At 41.8% G+C, this 11,324-nt stretch overlaps 3 protein-coding genes across 4 annotated transcripts; 2 read left to right on the forward strand and 1 right to left on the reverse strand.

The window, feature by feature from the left end:
* Positions 1-111: 111 nt before the first annotated feature.
* nob1 (NIN1 (RPN12) binding protein 1 homolog) lies at positions 112-4,049 on the forward strand. Its single transcript, XM_030766982.1, has 9 exons — positions 112-196; positions 586-718; positions 879-1,012; positions 1,094-1,165; positions 1,485-1,628; positions 1,816-2,007; positions 3,045-3,142; positions 3,341-3,485; positions 3,639-4,049. The coding sequence occupies exons 1-9, from the start codon at positions 128-130 to the stop codon at positions 3,912-3,914; spliced, it is 1,263 nt and encodes a 420-aa protein (XP_030622842.1). The 5' UTR covers positions 112-127; the 3' UTR covers positions 3,915-4,049.
* A 1,003-nt stretch (positions 4,050-5,052) lies between these two features.
* On the reverse strand, positions 5,053-8,934 carry cog8 (component of oligomeric golgi complex 8). The gene is made up of 5 exons (XM_030766984.1): positions 8,606-8,934; positions 7,170-7,377; positions 6,180-6,998; positions 5,676-5,844; positions 5,053-5,477 (listed from the first exon to the last, which is right to left on the reverse strand). The coding sequence occupies exons 1-5, from the start codon at positions 8,932-8,934 to the stop codon at positions 5,275-5,277; spliced, it is 1,728 nt and encodes a 575-aa protein (XP_030622844.1). The 3' UTR covers positions 5,053-5,274.
* Positions 8,935-9,032: 98 nt separating this feature from the next.
* nip7 (NIP7 nucleolar pre-rRNA processing protein) lies at positions 9,033-10,893 on the forward strand. Of its 2 annotated transcripts, XM_030766986.1 has the most exons (5): positions 9,033-9,173; positions 9,401-9,487; positions 9,587-9,725; positions 9,852-9,992; positions 10,083-10,893. In XM_030766986.1, exons 1-5 carry the CDS (start codon positions 9,118-9,120, stop codon positions 10,200-10,202), a joined length of 543 nt encoding a protein of 180 aa, XP_030622846.1. In that variant the 5' UTR covers positions 9,033-9,117; the 3' UTR covers positions 10,203-10,893. The 2 variants fall into 2 exon arrangements, with proteins under 2 accessions (XP_030622846.1, XP_030622847.1); XM_030766987.1 differs by lacking the exon at positions 9,852-9,992.
* The last annotated feature ends 431 nt before the right edge of the window (positions 10,894-11,324 follow it).

Genomic DNA, 11,324 nt, shown 5'->3' on the forward strand with positions numbered 1-11,324 from the left:
GTTGAAAGCCGCGAGAGTATGACGCGTTTCAGGACCGGACCTTCCGAATTTCGTACTTCCGCGAAAATCAGGCAGCAAACAAAGTCGTGCAGTGACACGTTTCTCCCAGTGGTTAGGGATAGTCAAGATGGTGGCCACCACAGCAGAGCATGTTGTGGCTGACGCAGGGGCATTTCTGAAAAAAGCTCCGCTTCACGTAAGAATTCTTTATGATTTACCATATTGCAAAGGTTCATGAGTTCATTTAATATGTCGAACAATGGAATTCCCGTTATTCTTGTTTTTGTATCTACTTGAGTTAGCTAGTGAAGTTAGCACGGACACTACTTCTGGCTAGTTGCATGAAGCGTAAGCGAAGCCCAGTAAATATGAACTTTCTTGTTATTGAGGGGTTATTATTATTATTATTATTATTATGATTATTGTTGTTGTTGTTGTTATTATTAACAGGAATGGTTTGATGACAGACTTAGGTGCATTTACAGTTCTTGACTATGTTCATTCTGTAATAACATGAATGTTTTTTGCGCTATCACGTTTGGTTTGTTTTTGCATTTTAATTGTTGTTTAATTACCTCGTATAAGGAAATTGGGAAGAACATTTACACTATAAAGGACGTCGTTGATGAAATTCGAGATAAACAAACCAGAAGGAACCTGGCATTCTTACCGTACAAGCTTAACTTCAAAGAACCTTTCCCAGAGCACATACGACTAGGTATATTTCAGTACTGTAACTGTTTTCATTTTTGCCATTCAAAAGCCTAGCCCTTTTACTCTGTGCTCAAGCAGATCTGCAGTATGATTTATATGGTGATGCTACTTAGGGATTACAGTAATTTATATTTATTTTTTGTTTGTTTGTCTGTATATGATAGTAACTGAATTCGCAAAAAAGACAGGAGATTACCCCAGCCTGTCTGCCACAGACATCAAGGTCTTGGCACTAACCTACCAGCTGGAGTTGGAGAATGTCGGGGCTGACCATCTTAAGAAAGAACCTGAAGTGAAGGTAATCATAATGAATGACAAAATATTAGTGTAAAATAAATCACTTTCACAACATTGGGTTAATGTCTGATCCCATGAACAGGTTAAAATCTGTAGTACACAGCAGCACCCAGAGGCCCCAGTTGGTATTGCTGGATTCCATCTTCCCTCCAAAGTAAGTTAGCATTTGCAAAACCATACACACTCTGCTTGTTTTAGTAGTGGTTTACTTTCAGTCAGTTACAGGATGCTGACTTTGTATGAACAGGTATATATTGTAACTTGGTGGTCAGCATGAGAGGTTAGTAAACTGAGTCATTGGAAACCCTCCAATCAGGTCCTTCAAAGACTGTGGTTCAGATAACATGACGTTACAGAATTGGTGCGACTGTATTGAAAATATTGTTGAATGGTGTTCTGGCCTTCATAACAAGGTATTGTATTTTGAAATGCGTATTAACTTTTTGAGTGTGGTTTCCTCTTTGTCCTCTTAGAGGCCATCTGAAAGCCCAAGCGACGGCACACCAACCCCAGCAATAGCACAGACCCTTCAGGCATCAGAGAGTGAGGAATTCAACAGCTTCCAGTTCTGGAGGAGCCCCCTGCCAAATATTGAGGCTGACCTACGAGAGCTGTTGGTGAGAGGCTGTTACTGATTTTAAGTACATCAGTGCATTTGTATTTATTTCCGTACTGTTGATGGCCTATAACGACTTCAACACTTTGTCATGCAGGCTAATGGTGCTGGGCTTGTTTAACTGCCTGCTGTCAACATCTATATAGTAAAACGCAAATACATGGCAATGAATACTGGTATTCCCTCAGAGTACAGACAGAGTAGTCACAACAGACAGCTGTGAGGAGGAAGAAGAGGAGGAGGAGGAAGAGGAAGAGGAGGATGATGGTGGTGGCTGGATCACTCCCAGTAATATAAAACAGATCCAGATGGAAGTGGGCAACAGGGGAACACTGGATGATGTTACAGTGGGCTGTGTGACGACAGATTTCTCTATGCAGGTATTACTGCTCAGGCAAACTCATCTACAGGTATTACTGCTCAGGCAAACTCATCTACAGGTATTACTGCTCAGGCAAACTCATCTACAGGTATTACTGCTCAGGCAAACTCATCTACAGGTATTACTGCTCACACAAACTTATCTACAGGTATTACTGCTCAGGCAAACTCATCTACAGGTATTACTGCTCAGGCAAGCTTATCTACAGGTATTACTGCTCAGACAAACTCATCTACAGGTATTACTGCTCAGGCAAACTTATCTACAGGTATTACTGCTCAGGCAAGCTTATCTACAGGTATTACTGCTCAGGCAAACTCATCTGCAGGTATTACTGCTCAGGCAAACTCATCTGCAGGTATTACTGCTCAGACAAACTTATCTACAGGTATTACTGATCAGACAAACTTATCTACAGGTATTACTGCTCAGGCAAACTTATCTACAGGTATTACTGCTCAGACAAACTTATCTACAGGTATTACTGCTCAGGCAAACTTATCTACAGGTATTACTGCTCAGGCAAACTCATCTGCAGGTATTACTGCTCAGACAAACTTATCTACAGGTATTACTGCTCAGACAAACTTATCTACAGGTATTACTGCTCAGGCAAACTTATCTACAGGTATTACTGCTCAGGCAAACTCATCTGCAGGTATTACTGCTCAGGCAAACTTATCTACAGGTATTACTGCTCAGGCAAACTTATCTACAGGTATTACTGCTCAGGCAAACTCATCTGCAGGTATTACTGCTCAGGCAAACTTATCTACAGGTATTACTGCTCAGGCAAACTTATCTGCAGGTATTACTGCTCAGGCAAACTCATCTACAGGTATTACTGCTCAGGAAAACTTATCTACAGGTATTACTGCTCAGGCAAACTCATCTGCAGGTATTACTGCTCAGGCAAACTCATCTGCAGGTATTACTGCTCAGACAAACTTGTCTGGAAAACACTGGGTCAAAAATAACAGAAACTTAAGCTTTCGTTTGAATAACCGCCACCCTAACTGTAACATTGTTTGGCAGAATGTTCTCATACAGATGGGTCTTCATGTCCTGTCAGTGAATGGAATGCTCATAAAACAAACCAGAAGCTACATTCTGCGCTGCCATGCCTGTTTCAAGTGAGTAGAATGTCACATGAAGTCAGCATTAGTGCCTCATAACAGATGAAGTTGTCCAATTCTTTAAACTAAATTGTTGCTTATGGGATAGAGAATGATATTGACTATAAACGTTTTTTATAAGAAGTTATCTGTTTTCCCTGCTGACATTTTTGTGTGTAATTTATTATCCATCTTTTATCTTTATTTTGTTTTCAGAACCACCACAAACATGAACAAAACTTTTTGCCCACATTGTGGGAACCAGACGTTAAAGAAGGTTGCCGTCACTCTTAACGAGGATGGCAGCGTGCATCTGCATTTTTCTAAAAACCCCAGAGTCCTGAATCCCAAAGGCTTGAGGGTAAGAACAGGAAATGTGTAGCGTCTCAAGTTCGGTTTGGTTTTTTTCTTTCCAAGTGTCTTCTTGGCAGGACACTTCAGTTTCACACTCGTATGCTACCCTTAGTTATAGATCTACTGGGTTTGTCTGTCCCTCTCTGTCTCCCCTCTGCAGTACTCCTTACCCTTGCCAAAGGGGGGCAAGCATGCCAACAACCCCCAACTGGTGGAAGATCAGCACTTCCCTCAGCAGAGGTTGTCCAGAAAGGCTCGGCAGAAGACAAACGTTTTTGACCCCGATTACCTGGCTGGCAGCTCACCGTTCTGTGAGCATGACCTTTACAGTCGATGTGCCAGCCTGCACCTGCGTGACAGGGACGGCCAGAGTGGAGGAGGCAGACGCCGCATTAACCCAAATGCTACCAGCAAGAAGTTTGTCAAGAGAAAATGACACATGGACTCTCCCCTGGTTGACTATTATTATTTTTTTGTTTTGAGTGTGTGAACTGTGTCTAATTGGCACTTGTGTTTGTTCTTTATACAACAAAAAAACCTAATAAAAGGTAAATTACAAAAAAAAAAAAAAAGAAAGAAATAACTGATGGACTTCTACACTAATGTCACAGTCAGGGTTTCCACTAGGAATTTTTCTTGCTGGTCCAGTGTCCAGAAAGAATTTATTTTACCAGACAAAATTTAAACTTACCAGTCATGTTTCAGTAACAATCTATGTTACAAACGCAGATAGGTCTACAATGTACACCTAGGTTGACAATAGAATGACAGCGACCTCAAATCAGTTTGACTGTTTAATGAGCAGTAAGCACAACGAACAGTAACGATTGAGCAAAACCTCAACTCTAGCGGCTAAAATGTAGGCTATTACGAAACATCTGTAACCTGTAACATCTGTAGCCTGTTTAAACAAAGGCTGGGCCTACACGGCATCAAATATAGCCTGTAGGCTCCCAGGTAACATTTTATTTTCTCCTTTTTTTCATCTTCGCAAAGTCCTCTGCTGCCGACTTGAAATCAAACGTGTCCAATGTGTCTTTGCAGCGTGCAGTGCTGTTAATGGGCTGTTTCACTGTCAAAACACAAATGCCATGTTAAGGGATATCCTTCATTATAGCTACGTTTCGTATGAGCAGTTTTATCGGACATTTTCACCGGCAAGTTTTTAATTTGTCCGTTTTTTTAATAAATTTTACCAGGCAAAAACCAGTAATTGCCAGCTAAGGGAAACCCTGGTCACAGTATTGTGTCATAGTTGTTGAACCAACACAACACAGCTAATGTGAGATCTATACTGCCCATTCCTAAGAGAATTTATGCATATAATTGATCAAATGCACATGCTTTTGTGTTTTGGCCATTCTTACTGAATGAACTAAATGTTTATTCAAACCCATTAGACTAATTGATATCAATAGACATTTTATATTTGCTGTGGTGTAGAAAACTGGCCTCACTTAATACATTTTCAAATTGTGGTTTGTATGCCAATTAATAAAGGAAAAAATGATGAAGAGATGACTTGTTCCAAAACTTAAACTTTACATTTAATTCGCCAGAACAGCAACTGGACAACACATTGATGGTTAAGGAGATATTCAGTATTTAACATGTATTAAAACTAAAACCCATATTTACAAATACATGCAGCATGTCCCAAAATTAAACAAATTACCCAAATTAGTTTTGTGTGAATTCTAGTGAGGAAATGAAATCAAGCTGTTCCATCCTTATTTCTATTGGTGTCTGATGAATTTTAGGAGCAAGCAGAATTAAATAATCTTTGCAACTGAGAATCAGTTTGACTTTGACAACAGCTCTTCTTTGGCTCCAGTCGGCTGGAGTTCAGGCTCCATACTGGTTATGCTGGTGAGTTCAGCACAAAGATCCACAGTGGGCACCTCCTTCTTGGGAAGCACAAACTCCAGAGGTTCCAGAACAGCTTTCACATCAGTGCACCCTAGGCTGCCATATTTCTGAACCTGTGTGGGCGGAACACCTAAAGGAAATGGAGGAACTGTGATTAAATGGTGATGTTTGGTGATAATTGAAATGTGATTAATTGGTGATGTTTGGTGATAATTAATGACTCCAGTCATTCTTAGCTTGTGGAGGGTTACATTCAGGTTAGGGTTAGGTGTCATCAGAATTAACAGCGTGTGAGAAAGTCAGGAAAAACACGAGCAATAAACATTACCGAGGATAAGAGCAAGTTGGGCTGGGGGGAAGAGGACCTGCAGACAGCGATTTAGGAAAGGCACCATGTCCTCCGCAAAAGCACAACAGAACTGAACAAACAAATCCTGCTCCCGGCTGCTAAACGCAGACTCTTCTGCTCGATGGAAAACCAGGATCAATTTTGTCACCTGAGGAGAGCTTAGCAAGTAAATTATTACATTCTTTCTTTAAAAAAAGAGTAAACAGTAACAGGAACGAAAGCTACATGGGAATGCAACCAGTCAAATATCTCCACTACTGAAATGCTTTATAAGGGAACATTGTCCAAGACTGATTCAGGGACAAAAAAGAGAAATAGTCCATAAATGCCATTATAGTAACTTGCATCACTGTGTCTGTAAAGAATGATTCTTTGGAACTGTTATGCCCCCGAGAGTCCCTGGTCAGCCTCTGCCCACGAAAGAAATGTCACCTAAATCTAATCAATTTACATATCAAATGAAACAGAAACTTTCAAATGTACCTTCAAAAGTGCATCCTCAAGGCATTTGGTAACTTCCTGGGCCAGGCCAACGGGGCAGCAGAGTCTGAGATCATTGAATGCAGTCAAAATATTGTTGAGAAAACATGCTAATGGGGGGAAATCCAGCAGGGCCATTGGTGGCTGCAGTGTCCCTGGCTGAGTGCTTGGAGCCACAGTGGGTATTGTGCTGCCAAGCACTGATGGGAGAGAAATGAGTGTGTACAGATTCATATCCTCCTGGAACTTCACTACAGCTTCTTCTGTCGCTTTACGAAAAGTATCCATGGCCACTCTCTGGAACATGGGTGCAAGCTGGCCACGGAAGTCTGCTCCCACACGGCTGAAGGAGAGACCAAAGTACATGCATTGGCCAAGAAGAGAGTCCAAGCGGCCTCCTACCCCACGCTGGAGGTCCCTGTCCAGGGTCTCCAAAAACTGTGCCACTTGTTGTACCACCCATCCATGGAAGATGGCGCTCTCATTCACTGTGCATCCTCCTGGTGACAGCAGAGGGTCGTCATCTGAAAAGATGGCCCGGTACTGTGTGATGATGTCAAACAAGTGCACACGACAGGCTTCGATGGTCTTGGTGATGTGGAAGTAAGCGTCATCGTCAGGGATAGCAGTCAAAATGGAACGCAACCAACTGCCCCGGGCCTGAAGGAATTTAACACGTAACTCCGCTTCTGTAAACACATCCATGCGGCGTAGATAGCCAATCACACGCAAACAAACTGGAAGCTGAGAGTTGCTACGCAGCTGCTGCAGAAGCTGGTTTAGCATAAGCTGTGCAGATTGTCGCACCTCCTGTACAATCCCCTGTAGAAAGACCCAAAGAGTAACATTTAGATGACTATTATCTAGTCACTAAACACAAAAATATCACACAGCTGGATTATTTTTTATCTTGTTTAGGCTCCTACACAACGTAGCTGAGAAATCATCACATTCAGGTTTCAGTGCATTCATTGCAAGGTGCAAGTCATTCACCTGTATGACCGGAAGAGAGGAGTGTTTCTTCTCCAGCCTTTTCACATAAGTTGCCAACTCCAGCGCTTCCTCATAATAACCATTTCGAACGCACGTGTCCATAAGCTGAGGGATCTCAAGAATTTCAAGGATTTCAGTGTGTCGGTTCAGCGTCAAGCTGTTCATGCGCCGACTAATCCCGATGTCTTCGGCCTCTTTGATGAAACCTCTGCAAGAAAAATACAATGACCATAATCATGGCATTTATCAGCTCTGCATCAGTGCTTCAATCAGCGCGTACAGTGGGTAAAACGACTTTGTTTTCAACGAGCTAAGTAAGACACCAGAGTATGTGAGCGGAAGTGAGTTAGGGTTAGGGTTCAAACTCTGTGCACTGAATTGGGTTTTCTCATCCTTACTTGTGTTTGACATCACCTGCAATGCGTGAATCAGTTAGCACAGAAATAAGTTCAAGTTCTGGTTTATTTACAGCCCAATATCACTGCTTACAGTCTCAAAAGGCTTTACAGGCCCACAGGTTTACAGTAAACAAAGCAGGATGGCACCCCTGACTTAATCCTCATAGTGAGCAAGAAAAAAAACTCCCTCAAAAAACCCACATGTAACAGGGAAAAAATGGGAGAAATCTTGAGAAGGACCACAGAGAGAGGAGACCCCCTCCTGGCCAGACAGGTGTGCAATAGGCGCCGACCCAGTGGGCAACTGCAAACAATACAGATGTAATGTAAAAGAGAACACACCAGCAGACAGAGTAAGGACAACAAAAGCAGCACTGGGCCACGACCAAGACAGGTGACACAGCCACAGCAGCACAGGAAGGCGACCAGCCACGAGGCCACCGCAGCCGCTAGGTCGAGGGGGGTGACAATGGTAAGAACAAGTAGAAGGTGAGGGGGGAAAAGGAGAACATTAGTGGGGTACCTAGAACTTAATAGAACAAATAAAGAGTAAAGTATACAGATGCATTAATGCTAATCTAGCAGGTGGCTGTGGATGGTGCAGGAGGAGCAGGGCCACGCAGGGCACGGAGACAGTCAAGCCGCCGACCTGAGGATGGAGCCACATCCATGCAGGGAGACACAGACACCAACCGCTCACACAGACAGAGGAGAACGGGTTAGTTACACAAAAACACAACACGGTTGAGAGAGAGAGAGTAGAGGGAAGGGAGAAGAAGGGAAAACTGTGAGAGGCATCTACACCGGCAAGTGTAAGTATATTTTTTATACTGAATTTTGTCTAGTGACGTAGGCTACTTAAAAAATCCCATATATTCACTTTTAGTTTAATTGTGCATTTGTAAGAGCGGCCTGCTACGCTGCTGTAATATTTTACGAATTGCATTTTGAAGCTGTAGCTGGCACAAATCGCATGTGATAAAACAGTGGAGAGGTATGATTAAGTCTACTCATATGTCTACTCTACAAGACACCAACCTGCATTTTTCACCAAAGCTTGGCAGTTTATCCAAGAGTTTAGATACACTGCTCTCCACTCGTCCAAAATCGCGATAAATCTCCTTAGTGCAATCAGCTGTGCGGATGAAAGTTTTATAGTTAGAGAACGCCAGTTCACGGGTCTGCTGCAATATCTGAGCCCTCTCCTCGGCTAAACGATCGGGCTCCCTGTTTAATTTTTCCACGCCATACGAGCTTAGCTCTGACAAATATGCCGCAAAATCTGGATTGTCTCTCCAGTTATCAGGAAAGCTATCCTTGAAGATAGACGCCAGAATACTTTCGTCTTCCACGTCTACAGCTGCCATTTTTAGAGCCACTTCCTCTATTACGTTTCAAAAAACTTTATTTAAAATTCTTTACGTCATAGATAGGCGACGTCCTGTCTTACAATTGAGTACGAAGTGCCTGGTCCACGTTGTGCCTCTGCAATACATAAGATTTAATTTTTCAAAATCATTTTGATTGTTTTAATAACCCCTCAGTTAAGGATGCGTCCTTTAACGGACGAGGAGACGAAAACTATGTTCGAGAAACTCTCTAAATAGTAAGTACCTCACTGCCTCATCTGCTAAGGTTGTGAAATAATAGCTAGATCACGGTGAAAAATTACGCTAACTCGCATTAGCAATGGCTAGCGAATAAGATATAAACCAAGGGGAATCGAATCGTTTGTAATTTGTATATTGTAGCATATCTTTAGTCATAACTGTAACATTTCTGCTACACGTGTATTGAGGGTTTCTAATGCTGGCTGCTTGGTCTCCCTGGCAGTATTGGAGAGAACGTCAAACTTCTCGTAGATCGACCAGATGGAACGTATTGTTTCAGACTTCACAGCGACCGCGTGTATTACATTAGGTAATATTGGAAAAGATCTTATCACATCACTTTTATAGCTAATCATATAGTTACGTCAGTGCCCCTCACATTCTGCCGATCTCTTATTTTTCGAACCAGTGAAAAACTTCTGAAATTGGCCACAAACATTTCCCGAGAGAAACTCGTATCTGTAGGTACCTGCTTCGGGAAATTCACCAAGACTCAGAAGTTCCGCTTGCACATCACAGCTTTGGATTTCCTTGCTCCATATGCAAAGGTATGCGTCTGTCCGTTAAATTTAGCGGATTCGAGATATTTTGTTCATTGACACATGCAAAAATATGCACTACTTTTAAACGGTCATATTTTAGAGGTAATTTGCTGTGTAATTGCACCCTTACAGTTCAAAGTGTGGGTGAAGCCTGGAGCTGAGCAGTCTTTCCTGTATGGGAACCATATCATGAAGTCAGGCCTGGGGAGAATAACAGAGAATACAGCCCAGTACCAGGGTGTGGTCGTGTACTCTATGGCAGACGTACCACTGGTAAGAGCTCCTGAATGAGAATTGCTCAAGCCACAAGCATTTGAATGTAATTGCTGACGCTTAAAGAGAATATTGATCCTCTTTCTCCAGGGTTTTGGAGTTGCAGCAAAGAGCACGCAGGAGTGTCGGAAGGTTGACCCCATGTCTATCGTGGTTTTCCACCAGGCCGACATTGGCGAGTACATCAGAAACGAGGACACTCTGACATAAGAGGACTGTTATTTACAGTTTTGTGTGACTGCATTTTCACATGTATATAAGAACAGTAGTAACTTCACACGAAAAACCCGTCTGCGATACACAACAGTATGGATGGCTTATTGTGACTGTAGATCTTTTCTTTAACTGGTATATTATCCTGATTGGTGTTCATCTCACACACACACACACACACAAATGGCATCATCTATGCTCAACAAGAACACTGGGAATATCAGAACTCAAGAATCAGTGGACTAATGCCACTGGCTCCTGTTAGCTGTTATACATGAAGACTGTATGGTTTGGCTTTGTAAAGTGGTTTATTGAATGAAATGTCTTTTCTTTGGATTGGATTGGTGAATTATTGTCTTCATTGTTCCCTTCAGATAAAAATGGGACTGAATACTTTTGACAGCCCAGAAAGAAGTAGTATATGGTCATAGTTCATAGTAGATCACACGCTGCAAGGCTGAATGCCCATTCATGCAAATATATGTATTTTGTTATTACTCATTCTGTTGTTCCAGTGATAAAAAATTGAGAGCAGTGATGGCAGCTTGTGAGTCATATGATGTCTGTTAGGGTCAGGGTTAGGGTATTCTGAAGGGCAGTCATGAATTAGACATTTGCTTACTCATGTTTCTTTTTTTAATGTATTTAAGTTTTAATGTATTTGATTATGCAAAAAAAACCCAACACATTAAAGAACATTTATAATTTTATTACACATAATTAAAAATATTTTGATAAATTATACCCATTGTAATGTAGATTACAAGTGACCTGTGTTTGCTCTCCAGTTGTCAGCCAGAATATTGACCCCCAACATCTTTTTGTTTTCTACTTTATCGTTGAGTTTGATTTAGGTGTTTTCTTCTTTACCGTTGAGTTTGATTTAGGTGCTGAGACATTTTGGCCAGTTGCATAATTCTGTGCACTGAGTCGTTTTACAGTCTGAAAATTTGCCATGTGTCCTGCTTATGTCAGCTGAGCACTGATAACGGTCTGCTATTTCTCTCTCGTTAAGCTTATAGACAGAACATATGGCTACAGAAGTTCCTTTCTATAGCTGTCCTGCTGGTGTAGAATTATGGACTAGGGAGGGAAACTGTCTTAATAAAAACATCTCAT

The sequence above is a fragment of the Chanos chanos genome, chromosome 2 (genome assembly GCF_902362185.1).
Source record: "Chanos chanos chromosome 2, fChaCha1.1, whole genome shotgun sequence".
NCBI lineage: Eukaryota > Metazoa > Chordata > Actinopteri > Gonorynchiformes > Chanidae > Chanos > Chanos chanos.